Raw genomic sequence first — 23,153 nt, forward strand, 5'->3', positions numbered from 1 at the left:
CTGCAATTCATTTTGGTTTTCAGCTTGAAAACATCATTCCCAGAAAATAATTACATGTTGAAAATTACATGGCAGGACCAGACAACGTCTTAGTTTAAAGGCATAACAATTATAGCTGCAGTGATTGACTTTATTCTTCATCTGAACGTGTGTCGGACCTTTAAAACATATTTTTAAAAAGTTTAAGTACCAAAGCATTGCCATCTTGGAGCAGGCTAAAGGACCATTAAGACCAGATTGAAGAGTGTGGTTCAGTGGTTAAAGCTACAGCCTCAGAACCCAGAGGTTGTGGGTTCAAACCCACGCTGTTCCTTGTGACCCTGGGAAAGTCACTTAATCCCCCCATTGCCCCAGGTACATTAGATAGATTGTGAGCCCACTGGGACAGACGGGAGAAAATGCTTGAGGACCTTAATAAATTCATGTAAAACCGTTCTGAGCTCTCCTGGGAGAACTGTATAAATAAATATTGACTAATACCTGGCAAGATTCTATAAAGGAAAACAATTTTACGCTTCTTTATCCCAAGAATAGGCAGTGATCAAGTCAGGTACATTTAGGGCTCCTTTTACTAAGCTGCAGTAGCGTTACTAGTGTGCGCTGCAGATTAGCGCATGCTAACCCCCGTGCTATGCGGAAAAACTAATGGCAGCTCAATGGAGGTGTTAGCGTCTAACGCACGTGGCATTGTAGCACGCGCTAAAACCGCTAGCGCAGCTTAGTAAACAGATTACACTTCTCCCTCCGTATTCGCTGTGATAGGGGATTGACAGAACCGCACATACAGAAAAACCGTGAATAACTTTTTTCATATGTTATTCGCTGTTTTCTATTAAAAACCATCGTGACTATAGTGAAACCGGGAATAACATGGTGGGGGACCTGGCCTGGCAAAACCCGGTGAAGAAAGTGCTGAGAATCAGCGATGTCTCTATGCAAGCTGATGTAATTTGGGGGGAGGAGCCAGCAAGCTAAAAACCGTGAATAATCGAAACCGCGAATACGGAGGGAGAAGTGTACTGGGTTTGATGGACTTATGGGCTGTCCCAGTAAGGCTACGCTTATATACTTATGATTTTCTCAAGTCTATTAAATAATGGTTTATGAATTTTTTTTTTAGGAAGTTGCCCAAACCACTTTTAGATCCTGCTAAGTTGTTTTTACCACATTATTTGGCAATGAATTACAGAGTTTAATTACATGTAAAGTAAGCAAATGTTATAATGATTTCCTGAAAGAATGTAGGATTTTGGCCAATATTCAATAGAGCTTTCTCAGTTAAAGTTAATCAGGCTCTTCGCCTGTATCAAAAATACCCAGTTAATTTAACCAGATGGCTTTATCTGGTTACTTTCAAAAGAGGTATTTTATCCAACCACACAAAACCAGTTAAATCTGAATATTAGTGTTATCTGGTCCAAGTTTTAATTGGCCACAGATTACTTTAACCAGTAACTTCTTGCTGGACATCTTGGTGTCCAGATGAGTTTTTTGGTCATCAGAGTAGAAAATTCAAAACTGAATATTTGGCTGATTAACTCCAAAATTAGCCTCCAATCTATAAAAATCCAGTAATCAAACCCAAATTTGGTTGTACTATACTTATCATCATTATAAATATAGTAAAATATTAAAGTTACAGTAACATACAATATTTGTCTTTTTTAATTTGCTTCTAGCCCTTAGGTTCAAATATTATTTTATTTTGTAGTTTTGTGAGGTACAAGTATGTTAATCACTGGTACTGTTAAGTTTTGTATTCTCCAGTGTGAAAATTCAATAAACCAGAATGCTTAATAAAAGCAGAGAAAATTAGATACAAAAGTACAAGTCTGCAGATATTTTGCCATTCTCTGGATGGGCATTCCTAAAAACAGACATCAATGATCCTAGATACAAGTTCAGTTTGCCAAGAACTACCTCCCTTTCCTCTGAAAAGTTACTGTGACTGTGATGTAAGAACTCCCACCCATTTCTCCCAAACTGCAAACACTCACCGAAACTGCACAGCTCTGCTGCAGTTATAAAAGCTCTTCCTCTCTGGCGTACTTCCTTGTCGTATTATAGAATTGTCTCTGCAAACATGAATTCATTTGCCTGCCTGGTCTTGCTACAGATTTTTCTGTTTTCGTCACGTCTGTCTGCTGTGGCAGATGAAGAAGACGGCAGCAATGGGAAAGCTGTTAATTCCTGTGCTATAAGGCTGAGAAACAGTGGTAAATGTGAAGGAGACGAGTGTCCGTACCAAGTAAATCTTCCTCCAATGACCATCCAGTTACCCAAACAGTTCCATCTCCTTGAGAAGACGCTCAAAGAGGTGCAGAATCTTAAAGAATCAATAAACAAGCTGAAGAAATCCTGCCAAGATTGCAAGCTGCAGGCAGACGATCATCAAAAGAAAGACAACAATGAAGTGCAAGCACCTGATTCAGAAACCCCAACGGAGAACAGCAGCGCAGAGAGTAACAAAATTCAAGATCTCCAAACCAAACTTAATAAGGTGTCTGCCAGCCTGAAGAATGCGAGGAACCAGATCAATGACCTCCAGAGTCGCCTGGAAATAATGAACCTGGTGAACATGGACAATGTACACAACTATGTAGACAGCAAAGTGGCCAACCTGACATTTGTGGTGAACAGCCTGGATAGCAAATGCTCGTCGAAATGTTCGCATGAAGTAAGCGGCGGTAAGTGAAGTGCCATTCCTTAAAATGCTTTTGTAATTGTTGAGGTTTAATTATTTCTATAAAAGCTGTGATTTTAAAACATTTAGAAAAGACTTTCAAATTCCCTCTCTGCAGAAAACACGACAGGGAAGACTTAACAAAATACATCTAAAGGAAAAAAAACCAAACCCGTTAGCCTGAAAAGTAGCAATGTATCCCCTCGCCAGTCAGGTTTTCAGGATATCCACAATGAATATGCATAAGATTGATTTGCAAACACTGCCTCCTCATATGCAAATTTCTTCCATGCATATTCATTGTGGATATCCTGAAAACCTGACTGGCAAGGGGGTACTCCAGGACTGACTTGGGAAACACTGGGATAAGGTAGGAAGAGAAAGAATTTATGGATCTAACTTTTAATGTTATGCTCCTACGTTGGCTTCTTTGAAATTTAAACAGGGCTAAGTGCCTAATTTATACTTAAAATTTTACTGAACTCTCCCCTACGCTATGCGCCAAGAACTACCGCCAGCTCAATGTTGGTGTTAGCGTCTAGCACGTGTGGCAATGCAGCACGCAAAAAACTAGCGCAGCTTAGTAAAAGGGGTCCTTAATTTTAAGAGCATAGAAAGTAAGAAGCAACCTGGACAGATTTAGTGTTTAGTATGGGGAAAACCGGTTATGAGCTTACTCCATGCTGGGGATGCCACCTAACATTGCCTTCCCCTCCCCCCACCCGTCATCAGCACTCATGTGTGGCCATGCATAGGTACTTTTATCCATGAAAAGGGTGGACAATACTCATAAAGCCCATTCTCATGGGTTAAAGAATGCTTGCAGAAAGGGCTTTGATTATTGCCCTCTAAAGCTTTCTCTAGTACCATTGATTGATTTGAATAGTATATCGATAAAACTCTTATATTATTGCTCCACTTGGTTGAATTGGCAGGGCTTAAGCTAACAATCTGTAACAGTGTGTGCATCAGAGAATTAGGATGAAAAGTTAAAGTGTACAGATGGATAACACAACATTTACAGTAGACTCTCAGTTAACCGGCACCCATGGGGATTGATAGATGCCGGATAAATGTCGTTTCTGGTTGCTTGAGAGTTACTATTAAAAACAGACCTAACTAATACTGTATCCCATACTATGCCATACCATAAACTGTTCCAGACTGCCGGACGTGTGGTAGGCAAAGCATGGGCATATTCAGGTGTTGCGTGCCAAGTTTACACTTAACTTTCCGCCAGAAAATGATTTTATTTTCATTTTTATTTACAGTATTACAGCATTTCTTTGATTTTTTTTTTGCTGGTTGTGTGAGAGTTCTGGTTGCTTGAGTGTAGCAGTGGCATAGTGAGGGTGGGAGATGCCCCCCTCCCTTCTCCGCTCCTTCCCCAATCTGCCCCCTTCCCTTCCCCTATACATCTAGTTGTTCACTGCCGCGAGTAACAACTTCAACATGCTCGTGACCCCAGCGGCTCTCCCTCTGATGTCACTTCCTATGCACGGCACCCAGAAGTGACATCAGCGGGAGAACTGACGCAGTTGCGAGGAACATGTTGAAGTTGTTGCTCGTGGCAGTGAACTAGAGGTATGGGGAAGGGAAGGGGGGCATGTGTGCATGTGACAAGGAAAGGAGTGGGAAGAGGCGGAGGGGTGGAGGGGAGGAGGGTTGCTGGCGCCCCACCAATGTGGCACCTGGGGTGGACTATCCTCCTCGCGCCCCCCCTTACTATGCCACTGATGTGTAGCAAAGACTTGGATCAAGAAGAACTAAGGCCAGTGTTGGACAGACTTCTGCGGTCAGTTTAGGGTGGGCTGGAGAGGGCTTTGATGGCAACTCCAATAGCTGGGATGTCAGGTCAGTGCTAGGTGGACTTCTACGATCCTGTGTCCCATATATGACAAGACAGATTGGGATAGGCTGGAGAAGGCTTTGACAGCTCCGCCAGTAGTTTGAACATAAGGACAGTGCTAGGTAGGCTTCTATGGTCTATGTCGCAGAAAAGACAGACCAGGATCAAGTAGAGTCGTTTAAATACCTGTGTAATATAAATGCGCACGAGTCGAGTCTCTTTGATTTGAAAGGAAACTCTGCAATGAGAGGGCATAGGATGAAGTTAAGAGGTGATAGGCTCCGGAGTAATCTGAGGAAATACTTTTTTACGGAAAGGATGGTAGATGCGTAGAACAGTCTCCCGGAAGAGGTGGTGAGAGCAGAGACTGTCTGAATTCAAGAGAGCATGGGATAGGCACGTGGGATCTCTCAGAGAGAGAAAGAGATAATGGTTACTGCGGATAGGCAGCATTTGGCCTTTATCTGCCATCATGTTTTTATGTTACTAAGTATTTCATACCACATTCATTGTTGGTTTAATCATGAATTGATAATGAGTATGACTGTAGGTCTTTATCTACTACCATGTTTCCCCCAAAATAAGATCTACCCCGAAAATAAGCCCTAGCATGATTTTCGGGGTAGGCCTTAATATAAACCCTACCCCAAAAATAAACCCTTGTCCCTGGATTCGCCAGCAACAGCACTTCCCCCCACCCCCCTCTGCCCCCACTGTGCAGTCAAACCCCGCTGACTCTCCTATTTTTCCATCTCTCCCTCCCATCTGAACCCTGCCGACCCTCCGACCGTAAGACCTACTACCTCCTTCCACAGGGCAGCGTTGGTAGCACTCTAAACAGGCTGCTTCGCAGCCTTCTCCCTCCGGGGAATTCCCTATGCTGCATCACTGATGATGTCATCAGCAACGCGGAACACAGAAGGCTCCGGCGGGAGAAGGCCTTGAAGCAGCCTGTGTAGAGTGCTGCTGATGCTGCTCTGTGGAGGGAGGTATGTAGGTCTTGCAGTTGGCAGGGTTCGGATGGGAGGGAGAGATGGAAGGATGGGATGGTCAGAGGGGGTTCAGCTGCGCAGCAGGGAGGGCTGCTCAAGGATTCTGCTGCAGCTGCATAGAAGGGAGGAATAGCAGCTGGGCAAGGGTTATGCTGAACAAGGGATGGGAGGGAGGGATAGAAAGATACTGTGCACAGTGTAAGAGTTCTGCTGCACAGGGGGATGGGAGGGTGGAGAGGGAGGGATAGAAAGATGCTGCAGAGGGAAGACACAAGGGGATGGGTGAGAGGGGAGGAAAGATGCTGCACATGTGGGGGAGAGAAAGGAAAGAGGAAGAATGGGGTGGAGGAGATGAAGGGAGAGATGATCATTGTACATTAAAAAATTAAGACCTACCCCGAAAATAAGACCTAGTGCGTTTTTTGGGACCAAAATTAATATGACACTGTCTTATTTTTGGGGAAACACAGTATCATCTACTATTTTACTGTATGCAAAAAATATTTTTATTGCTTTTGGAATTAAGCAGCACTGTTTCAAAATAAGAAATGATGGCATGATTATAATATCAATTTGATATAGAAATCAGAAGCAATAATGAAAGCCACATTGCTTATTATTTCTACAGAATCAAATGGTGGTGTTTAATTTTAACCCATAATAGCTTGAATTACTGATCTATATTAAAGAATTCAAAATATGCATTTGAGGGTTGATATTCAAAAGCATTTATCTGGGCAGCAACACCTGCTGCTGATAAATGCCGCTGGGAAAGATATTCAGAGGGGAAATTTTCAACACAGGTTACAGTTAAGATGTGCTGTTTTACCATTAAACTCAGGGGTTCCTTTTATTAAGGTAATGTAGCGCGTGATAAATGCTAAGGCATCCATTATATTCTATGGGCGCCTTAGCACCTAACATGCGCTAAATTGGTTAGCGCGCCTTAATAAAAGGACCCCTCAGTTATTAGTAACTAGGTCTCATTGCATAAAATAGCACAAGATGGTAAAATAACCCACCTTAATGGTAGCCCACTTTGTTAATTCTGAACATCTTTACAGATAGCTGCTGCATTATCTGGATAGAGCTGAGATGGAGACCAAAGTTATCTGTATAGCTCAGAACAGCAAAAAAAGCTTTTTGGATGGCAGACACTCACTGCAGCATAGAAATAGTTAGCAGCAGCCACTAGCCACTGCCACTGCATTTTTTGCTGTTGTTAGCCGTCATTGACATAATGCCAAACGCCATGGGCTAAATATTAGAAAACGGCTCTCTGTCTCTGTACAATTACCGCATGCTGGTGTTAAGCATGAAGGGTCTTTGCAAAGTCACAAAGTAGAAAACGTATGAGAGCAACAGTTTTAGCCAGATTTCTCTAAGCTAGGGATGTCAAAGTGCGGCCTTGAGGGACGCAATCCAGTCTATTAGCATACAATGAAAAGCAATGCATGCAAATAGATCTCATGCATATTCATTGGGGAAATCCTGAAAACCCGACTGTGTGAGGGACTTCGACACCCCTGCTCTAAGCACTGGCTTGTTTGTTCCTTGCCTCCACCGACTCTGTTTTTTGGTTCATTTTGTTCTCTCCCCTCCTTCCCCCATCCAAATCAAAGGGAGCTTAAAGACAGAGCAAGAGAGCTGAGTCACCAGAACTTGGTTAGGAATTGTGGCAGTGCAGTAGGCAGGTGTACACAGGAAGGCTGGTGAACCATCTCTAATGCTTCTACATATGGAGGACAATCTCCAAATGATTTTACCCAGGTAATCTAGCAATCAGCTGAATAAAAAGAGGGCCTGAGAACTCTTCTGCAGGAAAAAATACCCAAACTGAAAAGGAATAGCCCAGGGGTCGGGAGGAGGGTGAATCTGGCCAATAAAGAGCAGTGAGTGTACAATGAAATGCCCATGTGTGATTTCACATGCCTTCTTTGTTCCCAATGTACAGCAGGTATACATTTTGTGGATACTAATGTACATTACAACTTTGCCTCCGATTCTCCAAATTACAGCTGACTTATAAGGGTAAAGCTCTGTCTTGGGAGTCATTGAATTAGCACATCTGAGAGGGTCTCTCCTAAGCATCTAGGCCCTAGGCACCTGCCTAGATAGCTTATGCCTTAATCCTATCCTGAGTAGTACAGCTTTAATGAAATGAGCAGCGTGGCAGATTCATTCCAGATGAATTGCTTTAACCACTAGGTTTCAGTTTGCCTAGAAGAGTAACTTTGACAAGTGTTTTTAATTATGATAGAGAGAACGTGATGACTTGGATAACATATTTAAGCTGCTATGATTTTCACTAATAGCCTGATTGATGCAACTAATTTTGAAAAATGTTACCAACCTCAGACAATTATCAAACACTATCAGTAAAATTTATGTTTATTATGGAGCAGCTACGTGAAGGTGTTCTTGCTTGTGCAGGGTTATCAAAAGCCTATTTGGCTTGGCTGGGATTGGATCATGATGGGCTTTGTAATGTTGGCTCGGTGTAGAATCACATGTCACAGCATAATTTAACACAGTGCAGCCACGGTATACAATCCCTACCTTTATTTCCTTTCAACTCTTCTCTGTCATCATCCACATAGTTAAGCTCTGGAACGCATTGCCAGAGGTTGAGGTAAGAGCAGATAGAGTAGCTGGTTTTAAGCTTTAAAGGTCTGGACAATTTCCTGGAGGACAAAGACATGGGGGAAGCCACTGCTTGCCCTGGATCAGTAGCATGGGATCTTGCTACTCTTTGGGGTTCCGGAATCTTGCTTACTCTGGGATAACAGAATGTTGTTACTCTTTGAGATTCTAGAATCTTGCTGCTCTTTGGGGATTCTGCATGGAATCTTGCTACTCTTTGGGGGTTCCAGAATCTTGCTTACTCTGAGATAATGGAATGTTGCTACTCCTTGGGTTTTGGTCAGATACTAGGGACCTGGATTGGCCACCATGACTACTGGGCTTGATGGACCATTGGTCTGACCCAGTAAGGCTATTCTTATGTTCTCATGAAAAACTTAGGTCTACTAAGGTTTTTTAAGGACCGGAACAGAAGTTTTCTCGTGTTTTTAAGGGAAGCATGCAAAAGAAGTGCAGTTTTAAACACTCATAGAACTATTTGCATTCCTTACAAATGGTAGATATAACAAATCGTTCACTTATATACAAACATTCCTAGCTTTTCATGGACAACAGCAAATTATTGTAGCTTACTAAGGGGGGAAGTTATCAACATAGGCTACTGTTAAGATGGTTGTTTTACCACAAGTCATATAATGAGACTTTGTACTATAACAACACAACTTATGGTAAAATAAGCAAAAAGCCCGATACCTTTTTAAAAATCTGTTGCCCCCCTGCCGTCATAACTTTTTAAAACATCCTGGTGGTCCAGCGTGCATCCCTCCCTCGCTAGATGGCTGTCGTCCTATTTCACGGCCAGTGGCGCACAGGTCAGGAGCGAGCTTTCTGCCTCCTGCTTAGGCCTGCACCACTTCCTGAATGGCAGCCATTCAGAAAGCAGCGCAGGGCCAGGCAGGAACACGGAAATCTCACTCCTGACCTCCACACTCCTGTCATGTGCGCTGCTGACCGCAAAATAGGAAGACAGCCATCTAGCGATGGAGGGATACACACTGGACCACCCGGATGTTTTAAAAAGGTATGATGGCGGCAGGTTTTAAAATGGTATGGGGGGGGGGGTAAAAATTTGTATCTTCACTGCATAAGACGCACTGACATTTCCACCCACTTTTGGGTGGAAAAAAAAGTGCATCTTATGGAGTGAAAAATACAGTAATTTGACTAAAAAAAAAAATTATATTCTGCATATCCTATGCGGATTTCAAATTATTCAGGTACTCCAGCATTTTTTTCCAAACTGTCTCCCACTCTATCTAACGTACCCGGTGCAATGCGGATTAAGTGACTTGCCCAGTGCGGGATTTGAACCCACAACCTTAGGGTACCAAGACAGTAGCTCTAACCACTGCACCACACACTCCCACAGACATTGCTAGAGTGTGTTTGTTTAAGCAAGTTTTAAAGCTTGTCAAAATATATATTCTCAAAAGTCTGATATATTTTATAATTCTTATAAAAGCAAATAGGTATAATGATGCAAGATATGCCAGGCATATCTCATTCTTTTAAAAAGATCACTCAGTTGAACATTCAGTGGCCACACAGTTAAATTATTTTATGATCCGAACAAAGGAAAGGCAATTTTCCTTTGCCACTTGAAGAGCTTCCCCTGCCTGCTATCAGTGAAACGCAACTGTTTATCAGGACAAGGGAACATGATGTTCCAAGAACCTGTCACTTGTAGCATTTCCTGTGAAAGCCCTTGGGATGACGATTCTGACTTGCTAGGGAGTGGAAGAAGTTTATGACCCCTTTGCATAAAATAATGATTTAAATGGAAAATGATCTAATTGCTGCTTGGTCCATTCTAAATTCAACCACTGTAAGTGAAGAGGCAAGCACTGCCGTGTTCTTATTGCGACTTGCTCAAAATCATTTTGCCATTGGAGCTCAGACTTGAAATCTGCTATGATGAAAAATCTAAACACATATTTTGAACTTTTTCCACATGTTTAGAGCTGGAAATGAATTAAAGGGCTCCACCTGTGTGAAATCCTGCTATAAAATAACAAATCATTCACTTACAGACTACATGCATTAGTCATAATCTCACCCCCAGGAACGCCTAGCACAGTGTATCAGAAACTGTGTGCCGTGGCACAATAGTGTACCATGACATGAATTCAAGGTGTGCTGCAAAAGAGACGAGTCGGTCACTGCCGGCACCGGTGCCTCTCTTCCTCTCTGCCCCCCCCCCCACCCTTCCTGGTGATGGAAGGATTTCTAAACCCCGGCAATTTGTCTGGGTTTCGGAAGGCCCCTGAGCTCAGGACCGTGTCTACAGGGCCTCTGAGCAAGTGCGGACATCGACATGACAATGCTCAGAGGCCCTGTAGACACAGCCCCAAGTTTAGTGTGCCACGGCAGAAAAAGATTGTGAAACGCTGGCCTAGCATATATCACAGAACGTGGCGGGTAGCACTTTGCTGTTGGCTACCGATATTAACATGGAAATTCAATACTAGGCTGTTTCTAGCAACCGGCATTGAATATCTACTGTCACTTTTGGCCACGGCAACTTAAGCGGATATGCTGATATTCAGCACTTACCGGTTAAGTGCCTAGCGGTTAAAGATAGGCCTGCTCTTTATGCGGCCTATCCTAGTCACTAAACATAACAGGTTTTGGTATGTGCACATACCAGCTATGTTGCGTGATATAGCCACTAACCAAGGATATTCAGCGGGATATCCAGTTATCTAACCACATAAGAACATAAGAACATAAGAAACGCCTTCACCGGATCAGACCTAGGTCCATCTAGTCCGGCGATCCGCACACGCGGAGGCCCAATTAGGTGCTCCCTGTTGGAGACCCAGATTTCCCGTATCCCCCGATATGATTTGCAAGAAGGTGTGCATCCAACTTGCGCTTGAAACCCTGAACACTAGTCTCCGCCACAAGCTCCTCTGGGAGAGCATTCCAAGCGCTCACCACTCGCTGTGTGAAGCAGAACTTCCTGACATTTGTCCTGAACCTGCTGCCACACAGTTTCAGGCTATGACCTCTTGTCCGTGTCACATCTGAAAATGTCAGTAATGCTTCTTCCTGGTCTATTATGTCAAATCCTTGTAATATTTTAAAAGTCTCTATCAAATCCCCTCTCAATCTTCTCTTTTCGAGGGTGAACAGTCCCAGTTTTCTGAGGCGTTCTTGGTAGCTCAAATTCTCCATACCTTTGACTAGTTTCGTGGCTCGCCTCTGCACCCTCTCCAGCAGAGTTATATCCTTCTTGAGGTATGGAGACCAGTGTTGGACACAGTATTCTAAGTGTGGTCTGACCATTGCTCTGCTGAAACAACTGGTATTTTTTGGCATAAAGGGTTGGCTGGGTAGTGTTCTAGGTTTGAGTCACCCCTCATTTGCCTGGTTCATATTCTATTACTTGGGGTCTGACCTTGTATTTGGGTGTAGGTGCCCTAGATATTTTGTTGGTTTTGATTAAATTCTCCGCATTTTTAGTAGAGTTGCACCAAAAAGCATATTTTACTATTCGGCCGAATACAAATAAAGCAAAATATTATTCGGCTGAATACGAATACCAAATATGAATTGTGGGCACTGAGCTTTAACATAACAAATAATAAACGAAGCAATGTGAAATCAGCAATCAAATGTTTATTTCAATAGGATTTAGCACAGTAAAGCTCCAGATTATTCAGATTCAGGTTTTTAAATCACTATTCGGCCGAATACGAATAACGTATTTAGAGCCGAACTATTCAGGGCCGAATTGAACTGAATACAAATATTTAGTACAGCCCAAATTTTTAGATCTTTTCTATTCTGTGTTGTAGGGGTTTCGATAGCTGGTGACACCTTTTCAGGGCCTTGTTTCTCTCTTGGGTTTGAAAATGTTTTATTGTTTATTCTAGGATTGTACTGTACATTTTCTTCAATCTTTAAATATCTTTGGGGTGGATTTTTACTATTAATTGATGGCGTTATTTTCTTTTCTTCTTATTTGAGTTTTTTTATCCGCTTTAATAATACCCTTAGCGCGCATGTACACTTCAATCCCCGTGTTCCTGTGCATCCGCGGTGCTGTGTCCCTGCATGAGCAGTAGAGTAGAACTCTACCTGTGCCGGTTTCCCCATCACCCTCCCTCGACACAGTTTCCAGGCTCCGCCCCGCGCTGCTAACGTGTAGCGGGCTGAAAGACAACAAACAAGCGCTGCCCAAGGAGCGAGCAGGAAGCGAGGGTCGGCCGCACGGAGTCACACACTCAACTCATTATCCTCTACTCCTCCTCTTCACGATGCTGTCCCGGCCTCCACCCACCCTTGTCTGATACGGGGGGGGGGAGGTATTCGAGCACCCTGGAGCAAGAGCACAGGGAGACGGTTCGAGCATTGGATAGAGCTGAACAAAATGGGACGCTGCAGGCACCCCGGCAATGGTAGGAGGAGGAGAAGGCAAGGGGATCCGGGTGATAGGGGGAGAGAAAGTGGAGGGTGGTGTGGGCACCCAGGTGCAGGCGCTGCAGAAACTCAGACAGAGGGTGCGGTTACTGCTGCACCGAGACAGCGAAAGATGATCGCTGGGAGCAGTACTCCTAAAGGAACTGACAGGGGGGAGGTAAGAACATAAGAAGTTGCCTCCACTGGGTCAGACCAGAGGTCCATCGCGCCCAGCGGTCCACTCCCGCGGCGGCCCATCAGGCCTATGACCTGTGAAGTGGTCCCTGACTATTCCTATAACCTACCTCTACTTCTATCTGTACCCCTCAATCCCCTTATCTTTTAGGAATCTATCTAAACCTTCCTTGAATTCCTGTAGCGTGCTCTGGCCTATCACAACCTCTGGAAGCGTGTTCCATGTGTCCACCACCCTCTGGGTAAAAAAGAACTTCCTAGCGTTTGTTCTAAACCTGTCCCCTTTCAATTTCTCCAAGTGCCCCCTTGTACTTGTGGTTCCCCACAGTCTGAAGAATCTGTCCCTGTCTACCTTCTGTAGGATAAGGGCTACTGATGGACAGGGGGAGCAGGGAAAAGCACTAAAATAGTTTGGATGGACCTACAAAAATAGGCATAAGCATTTCATTTTGAAACCAGCCATCTTCTTTTCCCCACATACTTTGCATCTGCGAAGTATGAAAGGCAGTGGCAAACCAGGCCTTCAATTATTTTTCGAAGGGGGAGGAGCTGATCCCAAAGCAGGTGGGCACAAAATTTTGTCCCACCCTTGCTCTCCACCTATGCCCTGCTCTGTGCCCCTCCCCCCTTTACTCCAAAATCAAACTTGAAATACCTGAGCCAGTGGGGATCTCCAAGTCCAAACAGCTGCTGGACGGGGGGATATGGGAGGTAAAAGGAAGGGAGAAGAGACAGAAAGAAAGAAACAGACACACAAAAAAAGGGAGGGAGAGAGACATACAGACAAAAAAACAGGGGGGGCAGGGAGGGAGACAGACAGATAAACAGAGGGCCAGGGAAGAGACAGACAGAAAGAAAGACAGAGACACACAGACAGGAGGACAGAGACAGAAATAAAGAAAGGGGGGCAGGGAGAGAGAAAGAAAGACAGACAGATAAAAAAAGAATGAAAGAAAGAAACGCCTCAGTGCCCCATTGTGCTAAATGTCTACACAACTATTCTAGCACCCGTTAATGTAACGGTTTTAAACACTAGTATATTGTACATCACTTATTCTTCCTTGTATAGTGAAATGGCAGGTTATCAAATAAATAAACCGGTAACCTTTATTAATATAATTGCATTGCTCATGAATAATTATAGAAACAATGGTACTTTTTTTTTTTTTAAATCTGCTACAATTCTGTCCATCTTTCACTTTGGGCACATAAGTAAAAAGATAAGTAATTGAGTACTTAAATAAATAAAGGATTATCGAAACATTAATTTTATTCAGAAAACTAATTTCTAATTGTGCCAATGTACAATACAATGTCTGGTTTAATACATCATCTTTAACCCCTTCTTCTATTAAACTGCTCTAGCAGTTTGTAGTGCAGAGAGCTGTGCTGAATGGCCCGCGCTGCTCCCGACACTCATAGGAACTCTTTTGAGCGTCGGGAGCAGCACGGGCCATTCATCGCGGCTCACCGTCCTAAATACTGCTATCGCAGAAGATCCTGAAATGTACTGCGGGCCTGGTATATAGTTCTGAATTACGCAAATGTCACTATTGCACTGTCCTGCGGGCCTATGCTTCCCAAAGCCAGGCTTACTATATGGGTTGTATTGGCACTCAGTTATGTGTTTGATGTTCAGTGGAGGTTAATTCTTATTTCCATGGTATCTGGAGTTGTGAGGGGAAGGCGCTGGCATCCTTCTTACAGGGCCTGGTGCAGGCACCTGTGCCGGTCTCAGTGCTTTCTATGTTGTTTGCCCAGTTTTCCTTCCTGTCCATGTATACTTCTTCTGAAAAATTATTTCTTAGTAAATGTTTTATTTTGGGGAAGAAATGGATCTTATGTTGCTGGCTCTCTCCTGAACCCCCCTCCTTTTGGCATTGGAGGAATCGACTTCACGAACTTATGGGCTGGGAGGCCCGTTTGGCCTGTTCTTCTCGTCGCCGGAGTAGAGACTTTGTTAACACTTGGACTCCACACTTGAACATTTTGTCCCCTGAGAGTCGTAGCCGTATCCTGAACAGACTCCACCTTTGATTCAGTGCATCTATTTGCCATTGATTTTCCCTGTTTGAGAGTTGTATGTTTCTCTGGGTGGGTGGGGGAGGGGGGGTTTCTCTCAGTGGGGTGGGGGTGTTGCTTTGATCGTGGAGGACATCAGAGTCCAGTCCTCCGCGGTTGTTGGGTGAAATTGTATACCATGTTTTCTACTGCTGTTGTACTTGCTTAATAAAATAGATTTGAACATAAATACTGCTTTCGCAGTTTCGTAGAAGAGGGGGGGTAAGTGTATCACATTAATATTAATGTGCAATGTCTTTTTTTCAGTCATACAACGGATCCATCGAAACTGTGCTGATCATTTGAGAGATGGTAAGAAGGTCAGTGGAATCTACAAAGTTACTCCCGATCCGCAAAACGCCACCTTTGAAGTTTACTGCGACATGGAAACACTGGGCGGAGGCTGGACAGTGTTGCAGAAGCGTCAGGATGGAAGCACGAATTTCAACCGAACTTGGGCAGACTATAAGAATGGATTTGGCAACCTCAGTAACGAGTTCTGGTTAGGGAATGACAGAATGCACCTCCTGACCAAAAGCAACGATATGCAACTGAGAATTGAACTTGAGGATTTTAAAGGTGTCAAAGAGTATGCAAAGTATAAACAGTTCTATGTTGCAAATGAGTACCTTAAATACCGCCTAACCGTTGGAGGTTATGATGGGTCTGCTGGAGACGCCCTGCACTTCAGCAAAAAATATAACCATGACCAAAAATTCTTTACCACTCCCGACAAGGACAATGATAAATATCCTTCTGGAAACTGTGGGGCTTATTACAGCTCTGGATGGTGGTTTGATGCATGTATGTCAGCCAACCTCAATGGCAAGTACTATCACAAAGACTATAAGGGCGTTCGTAATGGGATTTTCTGGGGCACATGGTACAGTGTGTCTGATGTCCATCCGAATGGTTTCCGCGAATCTTTTAAATCTGTGAAAATGATGATCCGGCCTAATGGTTTTATGGAATGAGTTGCTATTCACTCTAACTGGACTGTCTTAGGCACTATTTTGTTTCCAATCAATTTTTACTTCTCTTGTGTTCTGAATATTCTTTTGAATATTTCTGTAAAGCTTAATTTAATCATAGTCTGGCCACAAAAAAAGAGATCCACTTTCAAATTGAATGAAAGAGTGATTCACGAACTCTATTCAACATTCTGTCAAAAGATAGATAAGATGGTGAAGCGATACTGTATTTACACAAGTGGACTTGTAAGATAAACTGCAAAGGTTCTAATCAGTAAGCACTGAAGATGTAGGGCTTTATTCATAAAGGGCCCCCTCCCCCCCCAAATTCTGTGCTTAACAAAACCATCTTTAAGAACATAACATAAGAATATAAGAATAGCCATATTGGGTCAGACCAGATCATTGGTCTGATCCAATATGGCTAATCCAAGTCACAAGTTCCTGGCAGAAACCCAAATACGTACCAATATTCCATGCTACCAATCCCAGGGAAAGCCGTGGCTTCCCTTATGTCTTTTTCAATAGCAGACTATGGACTTTTCCTCCAGGAACTTGTCTAAAGCTTTTTTTAAAACCATCTACGTTAATCGCTGTTACCACATCCTCTGCAATAACATTTACCTATGAAGCCCCTAAAACTCCAATTAAAAATGAAAATTTAACTATAAACTTCAAATGGATTCCAGCAAAATCGACTACATGGTGGGGCCTGCTTCCTCAGCTGCATGGCTTCTAACGTAGAGTATGTTATACACAATATCATATTAGTAGTTAACATGCATTACTATTAGGGACTGTGCCTTGCAGTTAACTCAGAGGTTGATATTGGGGGTTAATTGCTAACACAGAGGGATAACTAACTATATTCCAAATTGTCAGTTGTGCTGTTAAAATGCAAAAGCAATCACTGCTCTAAATCAACCTAGCGCTGCATTCCTCAAAGTGCTGGGAAGGCCCCCAATAGTTGACTCAAAGATTTTGCACTTAGCATGTTTTAATTTTGGCTGACTATGTACTTTAGGTTCAAAATTTAATCCAAATTGGAAAACAGGCCCTGAAATGTATTACATCCTACCAGGTGAGAAGCCAGTTTACGAGAATGATTACATTATATTACATTACATTAGTGATTTCTATTCCGCCATTACCTTGCGGTTCAAGGCGGATTACATCCAAACTAAAACAAGAATTACATTCAAAATCTGAAGGAATAGAATAAGCGATGACATAAAAATAGTTTTTTTTTTGTTTTTTTTAAAGGTAATAAAAATGTCGGGTAAAAATAGTTATCAACGGGAAGTAGAAGTTTTTAGGAGATAGGAATAGGGTGAATTATGGGGTTTTAGATAACGTTTGGTGTAAAGCTGATGCCAACCGTTCTAAGAAAAGGATGGAGAAATGGTATATTGAATGGTGCAATACTGAGATTCTAAAGTATATATATATATATATATATATATATATATATATATATAGGGAGGGCAATGTATAAATAGTGTAAATAAATAAAGGCAGTTATTTTTCTCATGCTGAATTTAATTGTGTTTGCTTACTGTTGTCTTGCAATGTGCATTTGAATTCTATGTTTATTTTGCTCCTAAATGAAGCATAAGGGATACTTACTCTCTAAAAAGACAGAATCTCAATTTACCGTATATACTTGAATACAAACGTAGATTTTTGGGCCCAAATATGGGGGTCTCGGTTTATATTCGAGCCACCACCTGATCACAGGGCAGGGCTGTCCTCTTCCTGTTTCCTACTGAACTCAGCGTCAATATTCTGTATACAGGGGAGCCCCCCCCCCCCGAACTGTTATCTACAGCACATGCACCCTTCCTGAAGCTGCTATTCATAATACATGCCCCAAGTCACTGACCTCCATATACCATACATGCTACAGATCCACGGACTTCTATGCACTCCCCCCCATTGATCTGCTGTATGTTGCCATTGATCTGCTGTATGTTGAACCGGGCAGGGCCTTGAGCATCTACGCATGCTCAAGGCCTTCTCTGAATCTCAGAGGGGGCAGGAGCCAGAAGGCCTTCAAGCATGCGTAGATGCTCAAGGCCCTGCCTGGTTCAATATACAGCGGATTGGCAGCAGTACAACCCATGGGTGTATGGAGGTCAATGGCTTTGGGGAGGGTGCATGGAGGTCAGTGGATCTGTTGTGGTGGTGGTGGCACCAGCAGGTATATGGAAGTCAGCGGCTCTGAGGGGGGGGGTGCATGGAAGTTATCTACGGCAGCTGCACCAATGAGTATATGGAGATCAGTGACGGGGGGTGGAGGCATGTATTGTGGTTAGCAGCTGAGGGGGTGCATGCGCCCCTGTATGTAGGATATGATGCCAATCGGTATACAGAGTCAGCGGCAGATGTCTTCAGCATTGAAAGATAAAGCTCTCATTACTTGGACAACATTTTGAGGCACCAACCAATAAAGGTTGCTTTAATAAAGCTTGATGACAACATGATATTTACTTAAAAACAGGGGGTCTCTTTTTGCTATAATTTTTTATTGGAAAATATTTAATGTGAGTAGTAACTTTTTGGTCCTGCCCCCTTCTGCTGCTGATATTACAAAGTATTATGATAGAGACGCCTGCCTTAGTAGGGGGCCATTTCCAAAGTTGCTAACAGAAAAATCAGTAACTCCTTTACGAGCTCTGGGTAGACGTTTTGGTCTGGGTTAAAGTGAAGGTCAGGCTGAATCAGTCCAAAGTTCATTGAGCCTGCCAGCATCCTGTCTCCACCAGTGGCTTGTTTGGGCCACAAGTACTGGTAAAACTTGGGGAAGGGGGGATAGGGGGTAGGGAACAGGAGGTTTTTAGTGGGAAAGATTGTTTATCTAAACAGATATTATTGAAACTGCTGTTATTGTAAACGTGTGGTTTTGCAAAAAAATAAAAATAAAAAAATTGTGTTAAAACTCATGGCAAGGATGTCTAGTCTTTGTAGACTGGTTCACCAGGATCACCCAAGTTTCTAATCTTGATTTATATTTGAGTCAACCTTTTTTGGGGAAAAGGGTCACCTCGATTTATATTAGAGTATATACAGTAAAAGTAGCAGGGTATTTCCTTCTACTATAAAGAAAAAGGACATGGGAATTTCAAAATGTTGGATTTGATGATTAAGAGATTCTAAGGCTGAATTCCTACTAAAATGCTTTAAACTAATTTTCTCTATGAACTTGGAAAAACGTCCTAAAATATAGCGGTAAAAGTATTAATATTTAAATCCAAATTTGAAGGTATAACTCCATTATTAAGATCTCTTCATTGGCTTCCTAAGGGCTGCCCTAAATACATAATTCGTATTCAGCCAAATAGTGATTTAAATTGCTATGTCTGGTATTTCAGATTCTTTATAGTAATAGCTCCTCATAAATGCTCTCAATTATGCAGTTGAGAACTAGGCATTTGTCTAAGACCAGTCCTTGAGGGCTGCAAGCAGACTAGCTTTTCAGGATATTCAAGTTTCAAGTTTATTAATATTTTGATGAATCGCTAAATCAGTTTGCAAAGCGATGTACAAAAATATAAAAGAAAGTAAAAATTATGAAGGACAAACGCAATAACATTGATTTAAAAAAAACAAGATAGACTTGAATTGGAGGGGAAGGAGGGGAAAAGTTACAAATCTTTTTTGGAAGAAAGACAAAAATGGGGAAAAAACAGAGGGAAACAGGGTAGTTTAGAATCTGAAAAAATTATGCACGTCTAATAAATTAGGTGTTAAAAGCATCTTTAAAAAGAAGAGTTTTTAAAGATTTTTTTAAAGGAGAGGAGGTCTTTTTCATTTTTAATGTATTGTGGTAAAGAGTTCCATCATTGAGGGCCAATTACAGAAAACATATCGGATCTTCTTGTGCCTATTATTTTCAGTGTAGGTATAGCTAATAGTTTTTGAGAGGATGATCTAAGTGGACACATAGTATTATGTGGAATTAGCATTCTTGCTATAAATTGAGGTTCATTGTAAGTTAGAGTTTTAAATATTAGTAGCATGACCTTAAAGAGAATACGATGACCGATAGGAAGCCAGTGAGCATCAATAAATAATGGCGTAACATGGTCATATTTTCTGGCATTATAAATCAATTTAATAGCAGTATTTTGGATAATTTGAAGACATCGTTTTTCTTTTTGGGAAATGTTCAGTAGCAGAGAATTGCAGTAATCCATTTTAGCTATGACTAGCGAATGAACCAGAATATTACGCGATTTAGGCTCAATAAATTTTGCAATTGATCGTATTAAGCACATTTTATAAAAGCAAGTTTTAACAAAGTTATTGATATGATCATGGAATAGTAATTTATCATCAATTATAACCCCAAGGATTTTTAAGTTGGGGACAATTTCTAATGAGGTGTTATTAAGAACGAATGGCATCTTAAGGCCTATATCATTTTTCCAAGTAAAAATAATGGATTTTGTTTTATTTATATTTAAAGCTAATTTGTTTTCATTGAGCCAGATTTGAATTGTTTCCAGTTTTTTGTTTATGGACAAAATATCATTGTGATTTTCTGGATTAAAGGGGTGACTAAGTTGAATGTCGTCCGCATAGGAAAAGGAAGTAAACCCAACTGACTGGCAGAGACTTAATAATGGGGAAAGGAAAATATTGAACAAGAGAGGCGACAGAATAGATCCTTGGGGAATCCCAAAAGACGTAGAGTAAGGATTGGAGTATTCATTATTGAACTTAACAAGAGATGTACGATTGGTGAGATATGAACATGCATGAGAAAGATCTGCCTACAGTAGATGTAGTGCACATGCAAATCATTCTCATGCATATTCATTAGGGATATCACGGAAGCCATTTGCTGAATTTGGACAAGCCTGTTGTAGTCAATCATTCACATGAACAAGCTCACTTCCCACCTGATCACACTTTTAGACTGAAATCATCTTCTAAAAGGCTGTTTTCATGTTGCTAAGCCCGGTTTACAGAATTCTCTCGCACTAGAGACTAGGGGCTCCTTTTACAAAGGTGCGCTAGCGTTTTTTGGTGAAAAATTACCGCCTGCTTAAAAGGAGACGGTAGCAGCTAGCGCGCGCTAAAACCACTAGCGCACCTTTGTAAAAGGAGCCCTAGCTTGGAACAAAATTACTTAAGGTTCCATAAATTAAAATCCTGGCTTTTTCAGAAGTGTTTGAATTGAGCTGTTTATGTATTGTTAATGGCCAAGTTTAATGTGATGGATTATCGGACCAGAAAATTTTTGTTTTCCATTCCATAATTGTAGGTAGAGCAATAGGTAAATCACATGTAAATGAATGTAAGATTTAAAATGATATTGGATTCTAATTCTATTAATTGTAAACTGTTGTAAGCCACCGTTTGAAACGGTATCTCAAAATTCCATGCTATGCTATAGAAATAAGATGCAAATTGGGATCCTGTCAAAGGCATTATGTGGATGTCTATGGGGAGAGTGTTGATGTTTAATACATAATTCCTTTCTTTTTCTTTATATCAATTACTACTTGTAAATTTTCCAAACATTGTGACTTTTCAAGCTATTAGTTCATTGAGCTAATTCTTTTAGTAAAATATGCCAGTTTTTTTTAGTTTGATATTTATGTATCTGTATATGAAATTCTCCAAGTTCTAGAACTAATAAGTTGATCAAACATTAATTTATCTACGAGTTAAAATGTATTAAAACTTAAAAAGAATAAAGAACACATATGGACTTAAGCATAATATAAGCAGTTGGCATGACGTCATGCCACAGTGGGTTTGTTGCCTCTACAGTGTCTTGTAAGCAGATCTCTTGGAAGAAAACCATAGTGCCCCTCCCCTTACATCAGGGGTGTCCAACTTGCAGCCCAAGGGCCGCTTGCGGCCCCGTGAAGTATTTTCTGTGGCCCCGGTAGAGGGCAATGCAGTGTTTTCCTCTGCTGCCCCTGGGTGTTTACCGTCTTGCCAGCTCCCTCCTCTGTCTTGCTGGAGCGTTTGCGCAGCCCCAGAAATTTTTTTTTTCGGCCAATGCGGCCCAGGGAAGCCAAAAGGTTGGACACCCCTGCCTTATATGTTTCCGTAGTAACAGAAAGCCCTGCAGGAGGAGGGGAAGGGTCACCGCAGGGCCTGCGAGTGCCAATTCACAGGCTCCAAGCTAAGTTTTCTTTCCCAAATCACTGCCTGCTTCTGTGGGCACTGTTGGTGAATGGGATGTGGGAAAAGTCCAAAAAGCGAGAAGAGAATCCAAATAGGGGCAATTTAGGCAAGAGGAGGGATGCCTTCATTCACAACTACAGGAAGGTTTCCCTCTATTTTAATAGACCTTCACTCACATTGTTCCTGATCTGGTCACAGCAAGTAGCAGTGTAGAAACAGGGTGATCCATGCACCAGAGCTCCTCTAAATCCAGACACCAGTCATAATTCATAACGATCATCAGAACTTTGCCTTTGTAACATCCTTAGCCCCAGTCAACTTCATCTGCAGAAGGTCTGACTCTGGGATCAACTCAGAGACCTTCCATATGCCTGTCTTATATATGCAAGCAGTGTCTCACTTCCGGCTCACCATATATTAGCTTTCCCATGTATTCACCATTATAGGACCCCCTGAAGAAGACTTTTTGTCAAAACGCGGACCTTGTTGGGTCCTGCATCCCTAGCGGACTAGGTCCTTTAAGGCTTTGATGTGGATTACTTCACTTTTATGTGGATGATTTTAGTGTACCTTTGGAACTTTGACATTTTCAAATAAAATCCATTGAGGAACATCATCATTCCACAGTTTCTTTTGGTTTCTTCTGGATTTTCTTCTCTGTGGATATTTTGGGGTCATTTTTTTGGTTTTTGCTTGCAGCACTGCCACAACATAACTAGTTTACAACTCTATTATCTCTGTGTTTAAAATCTATATAACTCTTTGCATATATAAGACTGACTTCTCTTGACATTTGGCAGGCCTAGTCTTCATTCCACTTGACTTTAGAGCATGTGCAGCTAGAAAGACAATCTGATTTACTAAATTGATTTACTAAATTGTGATAATGTTTTCTTAAGGAATTTATCCCATTGAAAATAATAGGCAGGCATTAATGTGCAGGGTAATGTGCTTTACAGAAGTAGCCTATCACTTGAAGAAATACAATATGTCTTTCTTGTTTCCTAAATATCATATAGCTTTGAACAGTTTGTATGACTTGGGGAGGCGATATATAATGGCATGAAAATGACACAGTCATAGAGCAAATGTGGCAACTAATCATTTTGAACAGTAAAACAAGAATATGCTATAAGATGGCAATTGTGATCTATAAGATAAGGTATTGTATGTCATTAGAAGCAAATTAATATTTTAGAGGTCCTTTTATT

General features: G+C 41.8%; 2 protein-coding genes across 4 annotated transcripts in view; one reads left to right on the forward strand and one right to left on the reverse strand.

The window, feature by feature from the left end:
* CCDC146 (coiled-coil domain containing 146) overlaps positions 1-23,153 on the reverse strand; it is a 190,127-nt gene that overhangs the window by 131,372 nt on the left and 35,602 nt on the right. The window lies entirely within an intron of this gene.
* On the forward strand, positions 1,997-21,522 carry FGL2 (fibrinogen like 2). The gene is made up of 2 exons (XM_033959112.1): positions 1,997-2,687; positions 15,095-21,522. Exons 1-2 carry the CDS (start codon positions 2,084-2,086, stop codon positions 15,799-15,801), a joined length of 1,311 nt encoding a protein of 436 aa, XP_033815003.1. The 5' UTR covers positions 1,997-2,083; the 3' UTR covers positions 15,802-21,522.

The sequence above is a fragment of the Geotrypetes seraphini genome, chromosome 9, assembly GCF_902459505.1.
Source record: "Geotrypetes seraphini chromosome 9, aGeoSer1.1, whole genome shotgun sequence".
NCBI classification, from domain to species: domain Eukaryota; kingdom Metazoa; phylum Chordata; class Amphibia; order Gymnophiona; family Dermophiidae; genus Geotrypetes; species Geotrypetes seraphini.

Excerpts from the sequence above, each read along its gene's own strand:
- FGL2 (XM_033959112.1), top strand. The coding sequence starts at position 2,084 with ATGAATTCATTTGCCTGCCTGGTCTTGCTACAGATTTTTCTGTTTTCG. Across the intron at positions 2,688-15,094 it reads TTCGCATGAAGTAAGCGGCG|TCATACAACGGATCCATCGA; the intron begins GTAAGTGAAGTG and ends TCTTTTTTTCAG.